The sequence below is a fragment of the Neocloeon triangulifer genome, unplaced genomic scaffold, assembly GCF_031216515.1.
Source record: "Neocloeon triangulifer isolate White Clay Creek 2 clone unplaced genomic scaffold, ASM3121651v1 ptg000002l, whole genome shotgun sequence".
Lineage (NCBI taxonomy): Eukaryota > Metazoa > Arthropoda > Insecta > Ephemeroptera > Baetidae > Neocloeon > Neocloeon triangulifer.
In genome coordinates this window covers 6,254,511-6,278,207 of record NW_026775545.1, presented here as the reverse complement: position 1 = coordinate 6,278,207, position 23,697 = coordinate 6,254,511, and the positions used below count along the sequence as shown (strand labels likewise).

The 23,697-nt window shown below is 36.2% G+C and overlaps 1 protein-coding gene across 1 annotated transcript in view; it reads left to right on the top strand.

The window, feature by feature from the left end:
* LOC132205452 (fibrillin-2-like) overlaps positions 1-23,697 on the top strand; it is a 37,194-nt gene that overhangs the window by 10,237 nt on the left and 3,260 nt on the right. The window contains exons 4-30 of the mRNA XM_059634503.1: positions 255-410; positions 5,978-6,136; positions 7,110-7,652; positions 8,374-8,717; positions 9,623-10,418; positions 11,483-11,679; positions 11,753-11,930; positions 12,733-13,374; positions 14,032-14,157; positions 14,224-14,349; positions 14,402-14,527; positions 14,675-14,756; positions 15,106-15,463; positions 17,185-17,319; positions 18,355-18,630; positions 19,195-19,566; positions 19,981-20,119; positions 20,249-20,362; positions 20,416-20,769; positions 21,285-21,413; positions 21,469-21,717; positions 21,771-21,916; positions 22,135-22,316; positions 22,372-22,571; positions 22,624-22,803; positions 23,114-23,429; positions 23,489-23,667. Of these exons, the coding sequence (XP_059490486.1) occupies positions 255-410; positions 5,978-6,136; positions 7,110-7,652; positions 8,374-8,717; positions 9,623-10,418; positions 11,483-11,679; positions 11,753-11,930; positions 12,733-13,374; positions 14,032-14,157; positions 14,224-14,349; positions 14,402-14,527; positions 14,675-14,756; positions 15,106-15,463; positions 17,185-17,319; positions 18,355-18,630; positions 19,195-19,566; positions 19,981-20,119; positions 20,249-20,362; positions 20,416-20,769; positions 21,285-21,413; positions 21,469-21,717; positions 21,771-21,916; positions 22,135-22,316; positions 22,372-22,571; positions 22,624-22,803; positions 23,114-23,429; positions 23,489-23,667 (6,804 nt within the window). The remainder of the gene's footprint in view (positions 1-254; positions 411-5,977; positions 6,137-7,109; positions 7,653-8,373; positions 8,718-9,622; positions 10,419-11,482; positions 11,680-11,752; positions 11,931-12,732; positions 13,375-14,031; positions 14,158-14,223; positions 14,350-14,401; positions 14,528-14,674; positions 14,757-15,105; positions 15,464-17,184; positions 17,320-18,354; positions 18,631-19,194; positions 19,567-19,980; positions 20,120-20,248; positions 20,363-20,415; positions 20,770-21,284; positions 21,414-21,468; positions 21,718-21,770; positions 21,917-22,134; positions 22,317-22,371; positions 22,572-22,623; positions 22,804-23,113; positions 23,430-23,488; positions 23,668-23,697) is intronic.

The following is a 23,697-nucleotide window of genomic DNA, read 5'->3' as shown; positions in this document are numbered from 1 at the left end:
TAATTAATATGATTTTTTATTTAATGTTAACAAAATAGTTACAATATATTCCTTATATTTAACAAAATTTTAGTCAAATTAATGATAATCGTAGGACAAAACGTCACCACCACTAGCAAATATTTTGCTAAAGCATCTGGGATCAAAAATACTATGAAATTAATTAACCATTAATTAACATCAACATTTATATCTTCTATCTTCTTTTGACCCAAAAGTTGAATATCTAATTAAACACACAATTATCTTTTCAGCAATTTGTACAAGGTCCTGCGGGCGAAGTGGGCGCTGCATCAAGCCCAATGTTTGCATGTGCGAAGGTGGTCAGCTCGCCACCTCTTGCAACGGCCACCACCATCAAAACGGAGGTCATTACAACGGAAACCAGCTCAGCTATAACCTACCGCAATGTAAGTACAAAATTATTAAAAAATTATATTTTTCTTAAATGATTTATTCCCCTCGGTTGATACAAAGTTTAAAAAAGTGGACATTTTAAAATGGAAATTTTCTAGAAATTAAAAATTGCGACCCAATATTTTCCATTTCTAATATTATTTTACTGGCCAACATGTAGAATAGTATTCAAGGGAAAACAAGTTTGAAACGCAATCAGCTGTGATGAATTTTCAAGCTGATTTATTCACTCTCCACATTCTTCGTCAAGAGATCTACTTACTTAAAACAACTTGCAACACGCACCGCACTTGTGTCGGAATTAATTTTATGTCTTTCTCTTCATACAATATTGCATTTCGTCGAGCGCAGGGGATTTATTTTGATCGCCAAGAGAAAATGATTGAGAGTTCAGTTTCAAGCGCACAGAGAAATCTCGGCTCGTCTGGTGGGCGCCAAAAGTGAAAAATTTCGTCGCGAGTAAATAAATTCAAATCAACTCGCGGAGACTGTGGGGAAATCGCAATTAATCAGTATACCAAAGAATAAGAAGAGAACACGTGTCACGCGTCAACATAAACAGCGATCCATCAGGTGAAACACAATTCCCTGTCAAGCCAATGCTGGCCTGGCGCGCGCGAATTGCATTGTTATATTAATGGGTATACGAAAACGTGCTCGCGGTAAATGAGGCTGTTTGTGTAACGAGTGTCGCCGTCTGCACAGAGAGACATACTCTGTTTACCAGCATAATCTCTTTCTTGGTGCGTGACCGATAAAAAAAATAAATACCGATCCAGATTGGCATCAGTGCAAAATTCGCTAATCCTCCACACGTGTGGGCACCAATAAATAATTGCTAATCACGCGTACTTCGGCCACCAAAGTGCTTTGTAATTCATATATCTGGTGCAAATCGTCATCCTTTCAATTTTTTTTCTTCTTGTTTAAGACTCTAGTAATCAGTTTTAGACAGGAGAATTAATTCTGCAGGCGCCTGTCTTGTAATCTTCATTTTTGCTCGTCCATGCCATTGAAAATCTGGAAAATCCTGATACCGTTAAACTGTCAACAAAGCATATTATGTAATGTGTTTTAAAATCTATATTTAAATCTGTGCATATTATATACGTAAGAAATTAGTTTTAAATGTTTACAAAACCAAACAATTTTTCAAAAATGGATGTTTGGTCACACAATTTCATTTTAAATACAGTGAGAACTAATTTATAATATCTTCAGTTCAATTCGGAATAGATCTCGTTCTGTCTAACTTGAAATTAAAAAATCTACATCTTTATCAATTTTGGAGATTATCATCTTTTTTTATTCCCTTTGATTCTAGTTTTTTATTAAATAAATGAGACGTTAAAATCTCCTCACAATCGCAGAATTGGCATAAAAAATTAAAAAAAAGTGAGGCTTGGGGGAAAATAGGTGATATTGTAAGCGAAATAAGTAGCAAATATTGGTGATTTCAGATAAAAGAACGGAAAAGTGAAAAATTGCTTATTTATTTTCTATACAATACAGTTTTTTGGCTGTATAAAGGATAAATGTATCTGAACTTTAATAACTCACATTTTAGTTCTTATCAGCTTTAAAATTCAATAATATCTAATACTATGCGATATTTTTGTAATTTTCTCATTTTTCTCTCAAAAAAGTGTCCTCGTAGTTGGCTAAATCCTAAATCGACGAATTTTGTGAAGTAATAAATCAAAAGCATCTCTAAATATAAATGATTTGTTAAAAATTTATACAAAATACTTAAAAATACACACAATATTTAACAAAACATAAGTTTAATACTTTTTTTTAGAAAAATAACGTGAGACTTCAAAATTTTGCAAAAAGCTCTATATACACTAAAGGCAAATATTTACTAAAAATTCCTAGAAAAATGCAATGCAGATAATAAAACGATTCTATGTTGACTTTTGTGTGCCGAATCGACATCTTTGCACCCTTTCCCACACAGCGCAGAGCACAGAAGTGCTTTTTATCAGAGCATCGCCTCTCTCACGCGCGGCACAGATAGAGATGCAGAGTTGGCAGTTTAATTTGAATTGGGCGTGAGTGCGTTTCGGCGTCTCGTTGTTGTGTGTATAATAAAATGAGATGTAGTACCGAAATTTTGGCTGCCTAGTGAGCGTAGCGGCGGAATATATATTTGTCCGGGGCAAACACACACCTCGTGTGTCAACATCGCCTATCTCGCCTGCTTTATCTATTCTATTGCACATATACGCATAGCCGAGGGGCTTCATTTAATAATTCACACTGCGCTCTCGGTGCGGCTGGAAGCGAGAGTGCGGCGGGCACAAGAGCAACGAGCTCTCTCGCATTATTAGACAGACCCAGACGTGCTCATTGCTCTCACTGCAATTACGATTACGCATATAGACATTTATCGCCACCGCAGTCGGCATGCTGACGAATAAATTAGCGCCGATTGCCTAGCAACGCTTCTTTTATTCTCTCGCCAGTGACAAGTGATTTCGAGTAAATATTATCACGGCAGGAAATCTCAGCACACTTGATAAACATTATTTTTTATGAAGAGGTGCCAAGGGCCACGCGTAGATTTGAAAATAATTGGATTGGTAAAGATATTTTTAGAATTCAGTTATTTTGGCTTCAACTACGAAGTTCAATTGCAATTAATTTGAAAAATTCATGTAATCAAGGATATATTGATGTTTAAATAACTGAAAATAAACTTTTTGTTTCTATTTAAAAATGTGATCAAGGAGCCCAAAATGTCTGCTATACATTAACCCTCTAAAACTCTGACAGTAAAAATTTTAAAATCGAGGGTCATTTTTTATAAATATTATAATGGAGTTTGAAATCTGAATAAAGTGCCGGCTAAAAATAATGCAAAGAAATATGCTGGAAACCAAGAATTTTAACTCTATCCAAATTTTTATGTATTTTATAAAATATTGTGTTGTTTTAGGTTACGAGTCATTTATTTCAATATAGATGATGATATTGGAGATTCTTTAATATATAATTTTATATTTTATAAAAATATAACTCTTTTCTTCAAATTGGAAAAAAAAGATAAATATCGAATCTTCAAATAATATTATAAATATTACTATGTTTTATCCACAAAAGAGCCCAATTATTTATGGATTTGAATATAGAGTTAAGATTTAAAAGAATTAAGTTGCGCTCCAATTATACACAATTATATTTCAATGCATTTTAAAAACAGGATTATGTTTATATATAATTTGAAGCAAAAAAACTGGGCTGTCAGTCACTGTTCCCATATAAGTCGAGCCGATGCTAATGAGGCACGCAAAGTGTCAATTTACATGCAAATTAAAATGAATTTACAATATAAAGCGGTGATTGAACAAACATTTATGCAGCAGCGGCACCACAATTCAGCAGTTCGATATTCCGTACATAATAAATATAATATTGGACGAGCGAAGAAGTCGATGAACCAGTTTTCTCGGGAATGAAAAAGTAATTGGCTTTTATGAGTTTTCTGCGACCGCATTTACATTATTACGTGAATAATAATAATCTGAATGCGTGTGATCTGTATCTGGTCTCTCTCCGTAGCAGGCCGCGAGAAATGTGAAATGAAATGAGACGAAAAAAGGCAACGGATGAACACAAAGTTTCTATCGTGCATGCATGCGAAAGAGAATAACAACAAGAAACGGATCCGACGTGCTGCTCAGGGCTTGTTTCTGGTCGCGAGGTGCATTCTCGATCACTAAAGTATTTAATTTTAGAACTTGAGTATAAGCAAAGTAGATAGTTATTGAAGGAACTGAAACTGAAATTTTTATCGCTCTGGACAAAGGGAAAAATATTAAAATACTACACATTTTACAAATATTTATATATTAACCCACTCTCAATAGAAACTTATGCACATTACATTAAAATCTTCATTGATTGCATAGCATATCAAATTTTCTCCAAACAAGCGACGGCGGTCCTCAATTTGATCATCGTTCCAGTTTTTTTTTTTCAATTTCGCTCCTCGCAAAGTAATTTAAAACAGTTTTGTATCAAAAGCGCCTCAAATTGATAAAAAGTTTCCTCAATTCTGAATCGGTGTGGACGGATTTGTCGTGCCGCGGAAGTGGAGTCTCTGTGGCGCGAGTTATTTAGCGCGGCGGGTTAGCCTCAAGTCACACCAAACAACCCCCGCACGAGTGACGAAAAGTAGCTCTGCCGCTCGACGTGATTTATCGTGTTTATTTATTTAGATAAGGCTGCCCGCGATTTTTTTTGCCGCGGGATGCTTTTCGGCGGCTGCATTACGTCATTGTTGGATCAGCCTGCCGCGGCTGATTTATTATTAAATTCGAATGCAGCATGTCCATCCACGCGTGGATGCTAAGCCCGGAAATTGACTTTGCCTCTAAATCTAGAGAGTTTGTCCCAAGGACGCATACATTTTTTTCGGGTGGTTTTCTCGCGACCGTCAAACAGCGAAAACTGATCCACACACGAAGGATGGTCCACGTGTTTGCATTTTACTCTTTTGTCCACTTTTCTTGGAGACTTACAAGTTTTTTTCTTTTGCGTCAGTCAAAATTTTGCCAAATACCAGGAAGAAACAACTCTGATTCTCTGATTACATTCAACTGTGATTTTTTTTTACAAAATCTTGAATTTCAATTTTTTTTTAATATTTTTCTTTTTTCAGAATTTTTGTAACATAAAAAATTGAAAAACTTTTGTTTAAAAAAACCTCTGCTTCTGGTAATTAACTTTTTACATTAATTTAATCATTACTTGAACCATACGCAAAACAAAATAAACCTTTAATTCATGGCCAGAATTTATAGCGTACGCTATAAATTGCAAAATTTATTTGCTATTAAGTATTTAAAATATTTCAGTTTTTTTCCTTACAGTTTTGAAATTAATTTTGATCAAATTCAGAAATTTTTGCCTTTGATTGCTTAAAAAAATGGAAATCATGGCTTCTTGGAATATTTGCATATGATTCAAATCGACCTTGCTAGATTTTCCTCAATTGTGTAAGGAGCATAACAAAATGTAGCAAGTCCATTATATGATGCGAAAATAATAACGGCCATAAAAGAAAGGTGGTCGGACAATTTGGCAACTGGCGTTTGCTTCACCGCGGCGACTTGAACGCGCAGGCGAGAGAGAAAAAAAAGACGTTTAATTACACAGCTGGTTTAAGAGCGGACGATCAAAGGGTTCGCGCATTAAAACTAACTCGGTGTATGTGTATTATATTTAAATTGGACCAGGAAACCGAGTGCGAGGCAAAGTTGGACGGAAATGACTGCGGAGGGTGTGCCCCCGAGAGAGAAAGAAAGAAAGAGCCGCGCTTTGATTTACGGCCACGCGTCATCGTGCTGCGCGCTGAATTAATGCCGCCGCCGAATACTAAGCGGAAAATTAAAAACCTCGAACAGCAATTCAAAGCAGAAACGCCAATTTGCCAGCTGATTGATGCCCTCGTTATCCTTTCAAGCCGAGAATTCCAATTAATTTAATTAATTGAAATTTCTTTCACTCTTCTTATAGTGATAATAATATTTTATTCTCATAAATTGTGTTCCAGTCCAAGCGGGCACGAAGAACGAGCAGCTGAGCGCCGTGTACCAGAATGGTCGACGGGACAATGGCGAGGGCTGCGCCTACCCCTGTCTCAACGGAGGCACCTGTTCCAAAGGGCGATGCATTTGTAGACTAGGATATGTAGGCGAATACTGCGGAGAACGTAAGTGACTTCCATCTTTAAATAATATTACAATAATATAATAAAACTGTTTTCACAACCTATTATTTTAATTAATTCATCAATTTATATCAAAAAAAATTATTTTCAAATTTTTTTATAAGTTATATAATTTTTTATACTACATAGTACATAATGTGTAAATGTTTGACCTTTGCTTTTTATTATGTTATGCCCTTTAATATAAAGATAAATCAATGTTATAAATACTCAAAACGAGAGACATGACACAACTAGTATTATATACTGAAAATTAATAACCATCTGAACAAACTTGGTATAACATATTATATAATATTCAACAAAATTATTATTGATGCTTTTATTTATTATTTTCACAATCTAGTCACATTGCTGACATTGCTGAACCAAAATTTGCTTGCATTTCGTCAAATTTACATTTTCCTTCTGAGTCTTCTCAAACCTGTCTGTTTTCAATTTGATTGATGGTCAAATTTTTTTATTTGATTAAACTTACGGAAATCTGTACTATTAGACAGATAGGCATCACCTTAAAAAATAATTTGTTGAATGAGGGAAAGTTTATTGTTTACTATTATGAATAATATTGAATTCTTTGATAAAAAAAGCTTTTTAATAATTAAATGCAAACAATGTGGAAAAAATAGCATTAATAATTCAATTCATAGCTAGCACTCGAGGTGGATTTCATGAAAATTCTATAGAACTACGACTCACTTCCAAGGATTGAATTTATTGTTTTGCGATGAATTAAGCTAAATCCGATCTCCACAGTAGTTTTGAATTAAAATTTCATGGAATAGTTTCCTATCTGGATTAATAATATTAAATTCCATTTGTTAGATTCTTCTGCAGAAAAATTCAAAATTTAATAAATGAAGGTTTCTAACATCAAAAATTAAATTCCTTGAAAAATTTGGTACCACGCTCGTAAAAAATCGACCCTCTAAATGTGCACGAATTTTGCTTTCAGCGGTTTGCAGAGAGCCATGTCTGAACGGGGGTCGTTGCATCGGGCCGGACCGGTGTGCCTGCGTGTACGGATACACGGGGCGGCGGTGCGAGGCGGACTACCGGACGGGGCCGTGCTTCATGCGCATCCGCAACGATATGTGCCAGGGGCAGTTGCCGGGGGTGGTTTGCACCAAGCAACTGTGCTGCGCGACCGTGGGCCGCGCGTGGGGCCACCCGTGCGAGCACTGTCCGGACCAGCTCGATTGCGACCACGGCTTCCTCAAGAACGTGCACTCGGGCCAGTGCGTGGACATCGACGAGTGCGAGGCGATCCCGTCGCTGTGCGGCAACGGCGGCAAGTGCGTCAACAACATCGGCTCCTTCACCTGCGAGTGTCCCGAAGGCCTCGCCCGCAACCCCGACAACAACAACTGCGAAGACCTCAACGAGTGCGACGACGCCAGCACCTGTCAGGACGGACGCTGCTACAACACCGACGGCTCCTTCTACTGCATCTGCAACCCTGGATTTATCCCAGCTCAAGACAGGAAAAGCTGCATAGGTAATTTTTATTTAAAATTTATTAATTTATTTAGTTTTTGATTTATTATTAAAAAAATCATTTCATTAATTTTAGTTTTTAAGAAAACTTTTTTTTAATTCTATAATAATTTATTTCAGTAAATTTCAAGTAATTTTGTTTATTACATTTGATATTATATACATAATTGATTAATGTAAGTAATAATAAATAATATTTTTACTATTTTTCAAATATACATTTTGGTGTTTACCACTGTGTATTTAAAATTATATTGCAAAGCATATTGGCTGTGTGTTTCAAACGCTTAACTTATTCATTCTTTTGAATTGTTGTCCTTACATAAACATAATTCAAAGCACATTGGTAACAGTTAATTTATTTATTATAAAAATATTAATTTAAGTGACTAATCAATTGAAGTTCTATTTTCTGAATTTATGGAAAGTACATTATCAAGTTTTTATACTTACTGGAAAATGACACGACTAGTATATTTAAATTTAAATATAACGTATAATATTATAACAATACTCTTTTTGATACCCTGGCAATATAATTATCTTCGATAAAATATGTTATGTTGTGATTATGATGATTAACAGTTGATATAATTATTCTCATTTTATTTATTATAAATGACTCAGAAAATTCTGCACACAAAAGAAGCTTAAAAAATATATTTTTGAATCGCAATTTTTTTAAATAACTTATTGAAGCCATGGATCGATTTTTTCACCAGATGCTCGTCAGGGTAGCTGTTACACGTCCCTGAGGCACAGCCAGTGCAAGAACAGACTGTCGATGCGCTTGAGCAAGAAGGACTGCTGCTGCGGAATGAACATGGGCAAGGGTTGGGGCGAGGACTGCGAGACGTGCCCTTTCAACGGCACCAACGCGCACACCAGGCTGTGTGGAGCGGAAGGGCCGGCGGTGAACGAGTGCGTCCTCAGGCCCAACATCTGTGGCCAGGGCTCCTGTGTCGATACGGACGAGGGCTACAGGTGTGAGTGCCACCCAGGATTCACACTCAAGAACGGCGTTTGCGAAGATGTTGATGAGTGCAACGAACTTCAATACTGCCAGGTAAGCAAAAAATATTCAAATAAATTATTAACAAAAATACTATGCAAAATCTTATAATTTTATTCTACATTTTATATTATATTATTTTTATTTACATTATTTCAGTTTTTAATTTTTATTTATTTTAACAAATTCAAAATTATTTTTACAAATAATTTTCAACTCATTTCGTTAATTAACTTTATGTTCCTCGATATGTCTGTAATAATGATTTTTGGATTTATTTTTTATTAAATTTTATTTTAATGTTACATTTGCATAGGTTGATATGACCATAAATCAAGATTTAATCGTTATTATCCTTTCTTGAGGGGCTGTCTTATCACGCTCTAGAATTATGTAGCTTTTATTAATTGCAAATAATTTCTCACTTGTGCTTCAACTCATTACTTCAGTAAAACTCATTAAAGGAATAAGAAGAAAGTTGAAACAGCAAGGAATTGCAAGGAATTTTATACAAAATGAATCATTCCTAAATGGGAGTTGTGACATACCTTTAAGTCAAAATTGTATCATTAGCATCTTTCTTATTCTTACTTGCTAATTAAAAATGTGCCTGAAAACTTATAAAGCTATAAGAAACAATGTTTTTCTTGCAAATGGAAAGAAAGAGGTCAGAATTTGAGTGTTAATTTGTATAAACATTGAAATAACAATATTTTCATTCATTTTCTACTTCCAATGGAAAATTAAACCTACATTGTTTTAAAAACCATAGTTTCTTGTAAGATACAAACTTTTTTGAATTAATTCTTCCTACTTTCTTAGTTCATAAAAGCTGCAAATTCTTAAAAAGAAAATATGATTCTAAATTTTTGAACGAAATACTCAATTAAGAGTAAAAAAAAAATGAAGATAAATTTTATATGCATATTATCTAACAAAATGGATTTTTCTCATTTTAGGGTGGTCGTTGCATCAACACGGTGGGCAGCTACACTTGCAAGTGCAACCCTGGGTTCGACGTTTCGGCCGACGGGCGAATCTGCACGGACCACGATGAGTGCGCCGAACGCGGCATGTGCGCCAACGGGCGGTGCACCAACATGAACGGGTCATTCAAGTGCCACTGCAACGCCGGATTCGTGTTGTCGGCCGCGGGCCACGCGTGCGTCGACGTGGACGAATGTTATGAAAACCCGCGGATCTGCCTGAACGGCCGCTGCGAAAACACGGCCGGCGGCTACTCGTGCAAGTGCAGTTCGGGATTCGCGCTGTCGCCGGACGGAACGCACTGCGCCGACACGGACGAATGTTCCGAGAATGGCATGTGCGCCAACGGCCGCTGCGTCAACATGGACGGCAGTTACAAGTGCGTGTGCGACGCCGGCTTCAAGCTGAGCCGCGACGGCTCCCGCTGCGAAGACCACGACGAGTGTCTTTCCAGCCCGTGCCAGAACGGCCGCTGCCTCAACACGCCCGGCTCGTTCCGGTGCGAATGTTCGCCCGGATTCAACCTCGGCCTGGACGGTCGTTCCTGCCTTGACACGCGACGTGACCTCTGCTACTCGACCTACAGGGACGGTGTCTGTTCCAATCCGTCTTCGGTCCCGGTGCCCAAGTCCAGCTGTTGTTGTTGCACCGTCGTTTTGGGTCAGCCCATGGGTTGGGGCACTTTGTGCACGGCCTGTCCGCAACCGGGCACCGAGGAGTTTGAATCGCTGTGTCCGTTTGGTCCTGGACTTACTTACAACGGAAAAGGTGAGTAGAAATAATTTAATGTTTAAATTAACAAACATTAAAAAAAAATTTATTTTTTTAATTTTACTTGTTAAAATTGATATTTTTATATTTAATTTATTTAAAATGTGTTTAAACAAGAATTTACAAATTTTTTTAATTTAATAAAACGGCAACAATTGAACTAGGTTAAAAATAGTATTTATTATTAAATTCTCAATTTATTTAATTATATTTAACAGCTCTCTAATTTTTACAATCAATCTGATGAAAGCATTACTGTTTCATAAATAGTGTCCTTATGTCATATTAAACTATTATTTTGGAATATGAAACCTACATCATGCCAAATTTATTATGCTGTATAATTGCAGAATACAATGCATCAAGAAAATGACAAATGGTTTATTTTAGCATCAACATTATTCACGTTCACTAAAATTTTTTAATTAAAATATTGAAATTAAATTTGGAACATGTATCGTTTTCATTGGAAAAATAAGCGCCTTTGAAAGGAATTTTACATTTTTCAACTGCTCTTAAATACATAAAAAGTGATTTCAGGTGAAAGAAAGCTAAATTATTTGATATCGAGAATTGGGATGTTTTTAAGTAATATTATTCAAATTGATCATATCTGGTAAAAGGTGGTTTTAGATAGATCGATAATTTATTTATAATTGTTTATACATGTGGCAAAAATTAAAAACTCGAAAAACGATTTTTTCCTGAAGCAGTTAAAATTTTTGCGTTATTATTTCAAATATAAATTATCAATTAATGATCCAGGAGTGATATTAAAACCTAACAATCATTTAAAGCCTTAATTGAGCTACATTAGTACATTTTAGTTTCTTTTTGACGATTTTAACCAATATTTATTTAATCCCAAATCTTGGTGAGTTTATTATTTAATTTTTTTTCAATTACAAATTGATGTCCGCTGAGTTTATATTTAATTGCTGCTTTTTAAGTCGTTAATTGTTTCATGGAAAAGCCAATTACCTAGTCTATTGGTTTCGACTTCGCGGATTTACATGTAATAAAAAAACATTCATTTAAATTTTTTTGACTTATTGTTTAAGATATCAACGAATGCGCCCAAAATCCAAACATCTGCGGCAACGGTGCGTGCGAAAATCTGAATGGCACGTACCGTTGTCACTGCAACCCCGGTTACGAGCCGGACGCATCTGGCAAGAAGTGCGTGGACGTGGACGAATGCAGTTTGCCCGAAATGTGCAGCGGCGGCCAGTGCAAGAACACCAACGGCAGCATGCAGGTTAGAATAAATTATCTAAAAATCCTAATTAAACTAAACGTCTCTGGGGGATGGTTTTTCTTAATTTTCGCAGTGCATTTGTCCGACGGGCATGAAGCTCAGTCAGGTGACGCACGCTTGCGAAGACATTGACGAGTGCCGCGAAATCGCCGACGCTTGCGTAAACGGCGCTTGCGTCAACCTGATCGGTTCGTTCCGCTGTGACTGCGACCTCAACTCTGTGCTGGACAATACTGGTCGCATATGCATCGGTGAGTAAAACAGTTTTGAAATTTTTTCATTTCAATCAGTTTCTAAGATGTTATTTTAGTTCAGGGCAATTTTTTTTATATAACAAAATGAAAAATTTGCAATTTTTATTCAAATGTTGGGCGCAAAAATTTGATCAGTTTCTGTTTGTAATTTGGAAAATCGTGTAACTCCTAAGGTTAATTTTTTAACTTAAATAATTCAAAATAATATGATAAGCGAAGTGTGAATTTCGATGACTCCAAAATTTATCAGAAATGCATAATCTATTAGATTTTACTAGCGATTTCTGTTATTATTAATATTTTCTTAGTGTTGCTAAAATTCGTCAAAATTTCCATTGTTGATAAATAATCAATTTGTGTGTGGGAATCATTGAATTGTTGGAAAAGTTTTGCTAAAAAATTGTACTTTGATCGGCTTAGTTTTTTGATCTTGTCACTGCGAAAATAGTCATGATACGCTTCCAAGATCACAAATTTTGCCACAGACAAGTTTTGCAGAGGGAGAGAAAAATTATATTACACATATTCTTTTTTGTAGCAATTAAATAATTGAACAGGAATATTTATAATTGAAAAATTTAAAATGATCATTTCGCAATAAAATTATATTTGGAAATACAACATGCGTAAACATCACTAAAAAAATCTTACAGAACAACTTAATCTAATAAAAATTTAAAGTTCGCTTCAAGTTTACAAAAAATGATGTCATATTAATGAAAAACATTTAGTTGTTTGACTTGAGAAAAAATGATATCAATATTTTCTTTAAGAAAATCCTCCATATCCCTTCCCATAGACAACAGGCGCGGTTCCTGCTGGACGAAAATCGTCAACGGGCAGTGCGAGAACAACTTGGCGCGTGCGACGTTGCGGTCCGAGTGTTGCTGCACCGTGGGTCTGGCGTGGGGCAGCCCTTGCGAGACTTGCGACACGGAGATGTGCGACTGTCAGCGGGGCTACGCAAAGCTGGACGGCAAGACGTGCGTGGACGTGAACGAGTGCGAGTTGGAGCCTGGCATCTGCAAGGGCGGCGGCTCGTGCGTCAACACGGAGGGCTCGTTCGTGTGCGAGTGTCCGTCAGGGTTGACCCTGGACTCGAGCAAGCGGCGGTGCATCGATCGCAGGGAGGAGCCGTGTTTCCTCGAGTACCACCACGGCACCTGCGGCCGCCAACTCGACGGGCTGTTCAACAAGAACAAGTGTTGTTGTTCGGTGGGCAGGGCGTGGGGCAGCACCTGCGAGGCGTGCCCTCGCCAGGGCACCCAGGCCTACCTCGACCTGTGCCCCAAAGGGCCTGGCTTCGAAGACCGACGCGACATCAACGAGTGCCTGCTGCCGGGAATGTGCGATAATGGGCGATGCAGGAATACGATTGGGTCATTCAACTGCAGGTGCAACCAGGGCTTTGCAATAGATGAGAATGGAGTCAAGTGTTTAGGTAAGAAAATATTATTTTCTTAAAATTTACGAGCTTTATTTGATTTAAATTTTTTAGCTTCATAATTATTCAAGCAATGAAAATTAACAAAAAATTTACTTCTATATATTTTTATTTTTACTTTTACAACGTTTTTAACATTAATTTTTTTTAAATTACATTTAAATGATAAACTTTGCTAGGCACGATATATTTTACAATTTTTTTTAGTTACAATATTACAGAAAAAGAACATAATGTAATTGCATCCATGAATTTATTCAAAGTATACAAATCTGTAATATGACATAACGAATGTTTATGGTTTCGATGATACTAATTTTTTATTTAGTGTATCTCCTCATTAGCTAATTATTGAAATGCAAGTAATGCTGATAAGTAAATTTTGCATCTTCATGATATTGCATGATATAATGAAGTAGAGATTAAAGTTAGATGATTTTATAAAAGCTATAGAAAAATCGCAAAAGTTGTTTAAAATTGATAAAACAAAAAGACAATTTACCAAAAAAAGGTGACCTATCTTACAATTAGATCGTTTTGAAAACCTAGGATTCCTAGTTTCCACAGGTCGCCATTCAAATCTTTCTAATATTGAATGATTTTCACAAAAACACCACCTCAAATTAAATCTTTCAATATAAAACTTTACTTCAGACATTGACGAGTGCAGCATTATGCATGGCGTTTGTGGAAACGGGACGTGTCGCAACACCCCTGGCAACTTCAAGTGTGACTGTTTCGATGGCTTCGAGAGCACTGCCATGATGCAGGTTTGCATGGGTATGGTTTTTAATTCATTTTGCGAAAGTAGATACAAAATGAGAATGCTTATTATTATAATTTCAGACATTGACGAGTGTGAGAAACGACCCAATCTTTGCAGGGGAGGCACTTGCAAAAACACGCCAGGTAGTTTTGAGTGCGTTTGTCCTGCTGGACACGAACTCGCCCCTGACAAACTTTCCTGCAAAGGTAACAGTTTTTTTTATCAATGGATTTTTAAGTTATTTAATTTAATATGAAGATATTGACGAGTGTTCGCGGACGAGTGGAATTTGCTCCAACGGCGTGTGTGAAAACATGATGGGAACTTATCAGTGCATTTGCAATGATGGATACAAACAAACCGGGCTGAAATCGCATTGTGAAGGTTTGGAACAACTTAAAAAATTTATAATTTCTTTTTAACTCTATTAATTTTATTACTGAATAGGAGAAAAGTATTGAATTAGCGCCAGAATAAGGAAAATTTTATCATTAATAACTTTAATATTCATTATTTTTTCCTCTAAAATAGATGTTGATGAATGTGACGTCAACAATGGGGGTTGTCAGGACAGATGTATCAACACTCTGGGAAGCTTTTCTTGTGCCTGTGGGTGAGTACCAATCGCTTAATTATTGTTTTTTGCCTTAAATTTTTCTTAAACTAGAGTTTATTTTTCTTTTACAAATTATAAATATATTTGTTAAAAAAGGAATTTCTTTACAAATTATGAAAGTTTTCAATAGGTTAAAATTACATCCTTCTTTGTAATTTAAAATTGGTGAAGAAAAAAATGCGAAAATATACTAGTTATTCCCCATGACAATTGGGAAATATGTTTTACATCATGATTCTAGATTTTTGAAGTACCAGCAGTCGCTTTTTTCTGAGATTTACTTTCACAATCATCTATTTGGATCAGTTGTTTAAACTTCATATTTTTTTATGAAAAATGTCATCAGGGATGGCTTTGCCCTTTCTCCGGATGGAAGGACTTGCGTGGACGTTGACGAGTGTCGCGAAAACGCACGCATCTGCAACGGTGGTCTGTGCACCAACTCGATCGGCAGCTACAGGTGCACATGCACCGACGGGCTGTTGGCGAATCCGGACGGTTCTTCTTGCTCGGACGTGGACGAGTGCAGTTTGCAGCCGGGAATCTGCCAGAGCGGCGATTGCGAGAACACGATGGGCTCTTACGCCTGCCGCTGCCAGGAGGGATACTCGGTCAAGCCCAACGAGGTGGGCTGCACCGACGAGGACGAGTGTCTCCTTGGGTACAACGACTGTGACGAGAATGCAGACTGCACCAACTCAATGGTAAGTATTAAAAAATTTAATTAAAAATATTATATTGATACCAAAAACTAAATTTTTATAAAATATTTCTTTTTAAATAAATAAATAAACATTTTTTTTTCATTTTTAAGATTTTTAGTATTTTTGGCAAAAAAAATTTTAATTGTAAGAATTTTTTTAATTTTAACATTAAAATTGAATTAAAAAGTTGTACAACTAACAATAAGTATAAATTTGGTGCATTCAGTCAATTGAATGTTATTCAGCGTGTAAGTACAATTAAATGTATGAGAGATATCTTGGTAAACAATTCTTGTGATTATAATTATTAAATCAATTCAAAAATTCATCAAGATGAGAATAAAAAAATAATTAATATTCTACTTTATATGAAAGACTAACAATTGAGTTCACTTTAAATCTGGCAAAGCTTATATTATTCTCTTGATGGTGGGAACAATCCGCGATTTTCCAGATAAACTGAAAAAAAACGAAACAAAAGAAAAGCGTGTGCGATAAAATCGTTTCGCGCAACGAGCGGTCCAGCGCCGCGGTGTCAAAGGGTGAAGTGACCAGCGTATGCATGGGAATGAGATTTACCGAGATTGTTTGTCTCACTCGCCTATCTTTTCGAGCGAAAAATGTAATTGTCCTCGTAGCTCTCGCAGTGTTTTTCTTCTTCTCTACTCCAGACGGACAAAAAGAAATAATATAACAAGAGGAGAATTTGAGATCGCCGTGGCGATGCGAAAGCGCTCGGCCACTGAGTATGCAAATATTTTGCATTATTCATGCGCAATGCCGCGATTTTTCACAGCTTTTGTGAACAATTTTTCACGCCAATCCCCCGTATCTGATTTCGATGTCAGCCCAAATTTATCGCTTTTTTAGCTCGCGAGTCACGGTTTGTAAAGGGATAAATTCTTTTGTCCTTTACAGACCGTTACTCTGTACCTATTCTAATTCTTAAATTTTTTTTTCGCAAACTGCAAAGAAAAGTCTAAAACTTTGATTTAAAATCGAAGTTCATAGCCAGAATTTACGGTATTTACTTGCAATTTGCGTGAATTTAATTTTATTTAAAAAAATTGTTGCATATTTATAAATTAATTGCTAATATTGCTATTTAATAATTTTAAAACACGTTTTTTTTATCTATGAACTGTTCAATTTTTTGTTTTTTTAATTGTTTTTCGTAATTATCCACATTCCGCATTATTCCAATGCATTTATTGATAAAGGGGCATAATAGACTTAAACATTATATTTTTACTTTCAATAATGTTTATTAATGTATCACCGGGCATTTATTATAATGTTGTTTTTGCAATTCACCTCAAGGAAGTATTGAAAATGACCTCCATGTTTCTTACACAATTCAAAAACATAATGAGCAGTAAAACGACTAAGTGAATGTGATAATCCAAAAAAAAATTGTGCAGCTTATAATATTTTGAATTTTTGTAAATTTTTATTTCCTCCGTACTGTGATCTCAAATAAATCTGGAAAATAGTCTTCTCTATCATTAGGAAAAATTTTCAAATCTTTTTGGTGCAAATTTCTTTCTCAGGAGAGAGAAATTTAAGTTTTCTTGTCATATTGCAAGTCTTAAAAGTATCAAATTTCCAACACCTCTATCCATACATGTCTCTCGATTCATTATGTTGATCTTTCGTTCTGCACACTTCTTGTTGAATTCAAACGTATATTTAATATATTAATTTTCTGCGGTGTGTTTCAGGGCTCTTACGAGTGCAAGTGCCGCGACGGCTTCACCGGCAACGGTTTCGCCTGCCGGGACATCAACGAGTGTCTGGTCAACAACGGCGGCTGCGACGCGAACGCGCAGTGCATCAACACCGAGGGCTCCTTCAAGGTAAAATGGATTTGGAAATGAAATAAATCTCCTCTCCCTGCTCAGAGGTGCGAGGCAGAAAATTAATCCAGAAAACCCCTCGTGACCTGAGCGCGATTAATTCCGAGCGCAGACACGCGGAATAATTTAATTGATCGTCGTGGCTGCATCTTTTCTCGAGAGAGATAATAATAATTCACGGCGCGGCTTTTGCATAATAAATTTGTGTGTGATGTATCGCTCTTTTATGGTGATGTGGCGCGCTGTCGTCCCATTACAAAGTGCCATTTTTGGGCGCAAATGATGAAGGAAAAAAAAGCCCATCGGCAAAATTTTTTGGCACCTGATTTATTCTCTCGAGATTAGTATGGTGAGTGACGTGTGTTCGCCGAAAAAGTTATGCGGGCGTTTATATCACCTCCAGACTTGTCTCATTATGGGACCTGTTTTGAATTAAAATATTACACATCCTCGGCTATAATTCAATTTAATATCATAGCATACTTGCTTGCAATGTTCCAGAACCTTCAAGTTCCGCATAAATAATTAGCCTCAAGCATAAAATAAGAAATTTAAAGAGAGAGAGATCATGAAAGTATATGTTAATTGTTTTAAGAAGGTAGCATAATTTAATATGCCATTTTTTTTTACCAAAAAATAGTGTATAAGGTGTATTATTTTGAAGTAATATTTTGCCCAACTACTTCTACCATATTGACAGGTTAATTAAATTAATTTTCCATAATTATGGTTTTTTTCAATCATATTTAATTTTTTGTATTAGGCTATTTAAACTAAATAAAAATAACCACTTTTCATCATCAAATTACAAAATTAATTCAATTTTTCATGATTGTATAACCAAATATAAAATTTATTTTTGTGTATCAAAATAATATGAGTAGCAGATAAATCAATTTTTTCTACAAGGAAAAGCCTATTTTTTTACCTTTTTATTTTTTTTTAAGATTTGCTGATTTTGAACTTTGCAAAATACAAGCAGCCTTGGAAAATTTAATTTATTATTCTAATATTAATTATTCATTTTGTTTTTAGTGCGTGTGTGACGAGGGTTTTCGAGGGACAGGCTTCTCTTGTCAAGACGTGGACGAATGCTCGGAGGACCCAAGTCTTTGCGAGAACGGCCAGTGTCTCAACTTCCCCGGCACGTACCGCTGCGACTGCGACATGGGGTTTATGAATCCCGAGCACGGCAACGAGCAAATGTGCATCGACATCAACGAGTGCAGCATGTTCAACAACCTGTGCGTCTACGGCCAGTGCGTCAACTTTGTCGGCATGTTCCGCTGCGAGTGCAACGAAGGGTACCAGGTATGCAATTTTATTTATGTAAAAAAGTCTCATTAATTTTCATAAAAGTTTTCTCATTTTCCAAAATTATTATTATGTAATTTCTTGGGAGACATAAAAAATTTAATGATATAGTAAAACCAAATTTTTTTAAATAAATATTTTCTTTGTACAGGAAGTATTCATAATAATTTTTTCATCTCAAAATTTGTTCAAACTTTTACATATAAAAGGATTCTAAATGAATAGGTAGTGAGTGGGACCACAAATAATTTTATTTAGATCAAATGTGAAAGAAAACCTTTTTCAATAGAGTAGGTTAACTTTTTTATTTATTTTTATTCAGATTACGATTGACTTTTCAGCATTTATGACTTGAGTTAAAAAATTTAATATTTCCAATTAAAAACAAAATTAATCATAATATCTATCATTGGTTTTACCGAGGAATCTTTTTGATTATTTCTTGAATTGCAAGCAGAAATAAAATAAAATTCACCATAATATCGACTTTCATTTTTCTTCAAACAATAAGAACTTTTCATGATTTAATTTTTCAAGGAGGATAATTAATTTTGTTTGCAGGTGGACAGCAGCGGTGGCAACTGCACAGACAGGAACGAGTGCGAGTCTCCTCAGGCCTGCCTTTACGGCACTTGCGTTAACACAGACGGCAGTTTTGAGTGCCACTGTCCACCTAACCACGAGTTGATTGAAGCCGGAAATGGTTGTGTGGACAGGCGGGAGTCTCAGTGTTTCCTCGACGTTGAGTCTGGACCCGGGGGCCGCAACCGCTGCTCCATGCCCTTGGGCAAACCGGTGAGCAGAGCGACTTGCTGCTGCTCCAGCGTGGGCAAGGCTTGGGGTCCGAGGTGCGAAAACTGTCCTGCTCCGGACAGTGAAGAGTTCAGAAACTTGTGTCCTGGTGGTATTGGATACAAACCGAACCTCGACACAGTAAGTAATTATGTAGTAAAAAAAATATGCTATTTTTATTTTATTAATATTATTTTTCTTAAATTTAGTTTATTTTATTTAACTATCATTATTTTAATTTTAACATTAATCAATATGTTATGTTTTTATAACTATTTTAAAATTATATTGCAAGTTTTCTTGTATGAATAATAATTTATTATTGATTAGATTATAAATAAATATTTGTCTTTGTCTTTAACTTGAGAGAGTAAATTAATAAAAATTAAATAAAATGGTGATTAGTTAGATTATTCACTTTTTTGCTATTATTTGAAAAGCATTTAGTTAAAATTCTCAATTAAGTGCCTAAATAATAATCATCAAATATTATATTACAGAAAAAAACACTAAATTGCAGCTAATGTGTCAATTTTTTATATATAATGTGAACAGGTTGTCTTGGAAGATATCAACGAGTGCACAGAGATGGAGAAACTGTGTGGAAACGGACATTGCACAAATACCTTCGGAGGCTTCATGTGTTCATGTGGAGACGGATATCGCTTGGAGCATGATGGAAGCATGTGCGTTGGTGAGTTTCAGACATTATAATGTTAAATTTAATTCAAAAGCACAATTGAAAGTAATTTAAAATATGAATAAAATATTTTAGAAAACTTTTGATAATTCCTATTAATTAAAATCTCTGAAATGTCTTTAGATGTAAATGAATGTTCTGAGAACGGATTGATATGCGGCGTGGGTCACTGCGAAAACGAAGTGGGTTCGTACCGATGCGAGTGCCCCGACGGCTACATGCTCTTGCCAAGCGGAAGTAATTCGCGCAAAATTCCCATCAGCACAAAAATGAAATCAATTATTTTTCAGAGGAGTGCGTGGACATGCGAAAGGAGCAGTGTTACATGTCGTACGCGAATGGCCAGTGCACCAAACCCATGACCCAGGAGGTGACGCAGAAGGTGTGTTGCTGTTCAATGGGCCAGGCGTGGGGCAACCCTTGCCAGGCGTGTCCCTACCAGAGCTCGCGGGACTACATGCTGCTCTGTGGACTCTTGCCAGGGCACATTGTCGACCCGTTGACCAACAAGTCGGTGCCCATTGACATGTGCGGCCTCATGAACAACATGTGCCAGCATGGCACTTGCGTCAACACGCCAGGCAGCATGGAGTGCGATTGTGACAGGGGCTGGATTTACGATGAGAATGCGCATCAGTGTATAGGTACTATTTAAATTTTATAAGAATATTAATAGATTTTTTCCACAATTCATCCAAATCATAATATTAAAAAAAAAATCCCTTGCTTATTGTTAGTTAGAATTTAATAAAAAAAATTAAGTTAAGACCTCTATGAGCATAAAATAAAGGGTGTTTAGTTTTTTTTATCTGATATTATTTTATCGGAATTTAATTCTATTCATTAGAATAAGATCTCAAGCTTAATAAAGAACCGTGAAACCAGAAATTAAATAAAAAATCAATTAAACATTTAAAAAATATAAAATCACATTTCACAAATTTAAATAAAGAATCTCCAAATTTGTAAATGTCCATGTTATATCTGGATGATTTCTTCAGCTAAGTAAAATGTCTTTTTTACAAAAGTCTTTATAATAATGCCATTATAATAAAAAAGCATATTATTTTTATCAATAATTAAATTTAATTGTGTTTCATTCTCAATATTTATAGAATTTGTATGCACTTATATTAATTGGTTGATTTTTTTTCTACAGATGAAAATGAATGCAATCGTAATCCCAGCCCATGCAGAGGAAATGCAGAGTGCGTCAACTCGCCAGGCAGCTTCCATTGTCAGTGCCCTCAGGGCTACAGATTGAGCATTAATGAAAGAGACTGTGTTGGTCAGTTGCTTACTTTTTCTACTTAATCGAAATAATTTTCCTTTTTTTTATTAAGATGTGGACGAGTGCAGAGAAAGGACAGACGTTTGCCAAAACGGCGACTGCACAAATTACCAAGGCTCCTTCCAATGTGTCTGCTATCCTGGTTACACTTTGACGCCGAACAGAAACTCCTGTGTGGACATCGATGAGTGCCAAAGACAAGCGACCATCTGCAACAATGGCAACTGCAGCAACACTGTTGGCAGCTACACCTGCAAGTGCAATGCAGGGTTCAAACTGGGCACAGAAAATATCTGTGAAGGTAAATTAAAGTTTTAATTCATTTGAACGACTTTTCAATGTAGAGAGTTTTAGATATTGACGAGTGCAGAAATCACCCTTACTTGTGTCGAAATGGTCGCTGTAAAAACACGATTGGCTCGTTTACTTGTGAATGTGCTGACGGATATACACTAAGTGCTGATGGACAGTACTGCAGAGACATCGACGAATGTGTTGAGGTATATAATAAAAGTTGGAAATAAAAACACTATAAGTATCAATTTTGATACAGAAAAACCTTTCACATTGATTGTTGCTTGATTTTCTATTTGTGGTTTTATTCAGGTTGAAATTGAATTTAAAAAGCAAGAAATTTTCATTAAATTTTTATTATTTAAAAAAAAGTACGCAATTTTTTAATTTTTATTCATTCATTAAACTATTCTTGCAATTTTAGATTCCAGGCACTTGTCCATCTCCAGGCAAATGTCAGAACATCATGGGCCACTATGTCTGCCAATGTCCGCCTGGTTTTGAGTTAGCTCCGGATAAGAACACCTGCATTGATGTGGACGAGTGCAGGGCCAATCTAGGAATCTGCGACGGCGGCCGCTGCATCAACCTGTCAGGAGAATTCAAGTACAATTTTATTTCGTTCTTATTTTGTACTAAATAAATTACCATCATTATTTAGGTGTGAGTGTCCAGAGGGCTTCGAGTTGAGTCCTAATGGAATGCGGTGCGTGGACACCAGAGTGGAGGGTTGCTTTGATTCCTACAGGAGGGGCCAGTGCAGCAAAAAGAGGGACAAAGCGCTAACAAGACTGCAGTGCTGCTGCACAATGGGCAAAGCGTGGGGAAGGTTCTGCCAAGAGTGTCCTCAGCCTGGCTCTGGTATTTCTGATAAAATTTTAAAATATACGCTAGAAGTAAAAGTAATTTTCAGCGGAATTTGACTCATTGTGTCCGGGAGGTCCAGGAAGAGGACCTTTTGGAGACGATTTGAATGAGTGCATCCACATTACAAATGCCTGTGAAAATGGAGAGTGCATTAATACTGACGGCTCATACAGGTGCGAATGTGCTCAAGGATATAAACTGGACGCCACAGGAAAGAAGTGTATTGGTAAGGATAATGAATAATGAAATAAATTTTTTTTTTTGAAGAATTCAAGTCATAAATTGTGAGTTTATTTATTTATTTTATTTTATTTTATGTAAATAATTTCCGGGAGGCACTATTTTATCAGAATTTTTTCTCATTCCATAGTGGTATAATCATTTCTGATCATTTCTGAAAATTATTTAATTCTTGCAATCGGAGATATACTTTGTTTTTATAAAAATTAAAAAAAAAAGAATAATTCCATAATTTGATCTAAAAAATAATAAAAAAAATAACAAAGAATTTTTTAATATGGCTTTTTCTTTTTCAGATGATGATGAGTGTGTCTTTGGTAATGTTTGCGGCAATGGCACCTGCAGTAACACAATCGGCGGTTTTGAGTGCCAGTGTGGAGAAGGTTTCACCCCAGGCCCAATGCAAACCTGCGAGGACGTAAACGAGTGTGTCGAATCTGAAGGCCACGAGTGCGCCTTCCGGTGCCACAACACGCCAGGTTCCTTCAGGTGCCTTTGTCCATTTGGCTTCAAATTGGCCGAGGATGGCAGACATTGCGAAGACATGGACGAATGCAACACCCCGGTTAACAACTGCAAGTACATGTGCAAGAACCTCATCGGAACTTACAGGTAAAAATTAAAAGCGATTTGTTATTTGAAAACAAAAAAAGAAAAATGGTTTATTTAAGGTGCATTTGTCCGCCTGGATATCAGCAAATGGGACACGTGGACGACTGCAGAGACATCAACGAGTGCGCCATCACTCCTGGGCTGTGCCAAAATGGGTACTGCATTAACGACGAGGGTGGTTACCACTGCGAGTGCTACAATGGATTCAAGCCTAGTCCTGACGGAAAATCATGCCAGGGTATTTTTTGAGAAATCAAACATTTGGAAT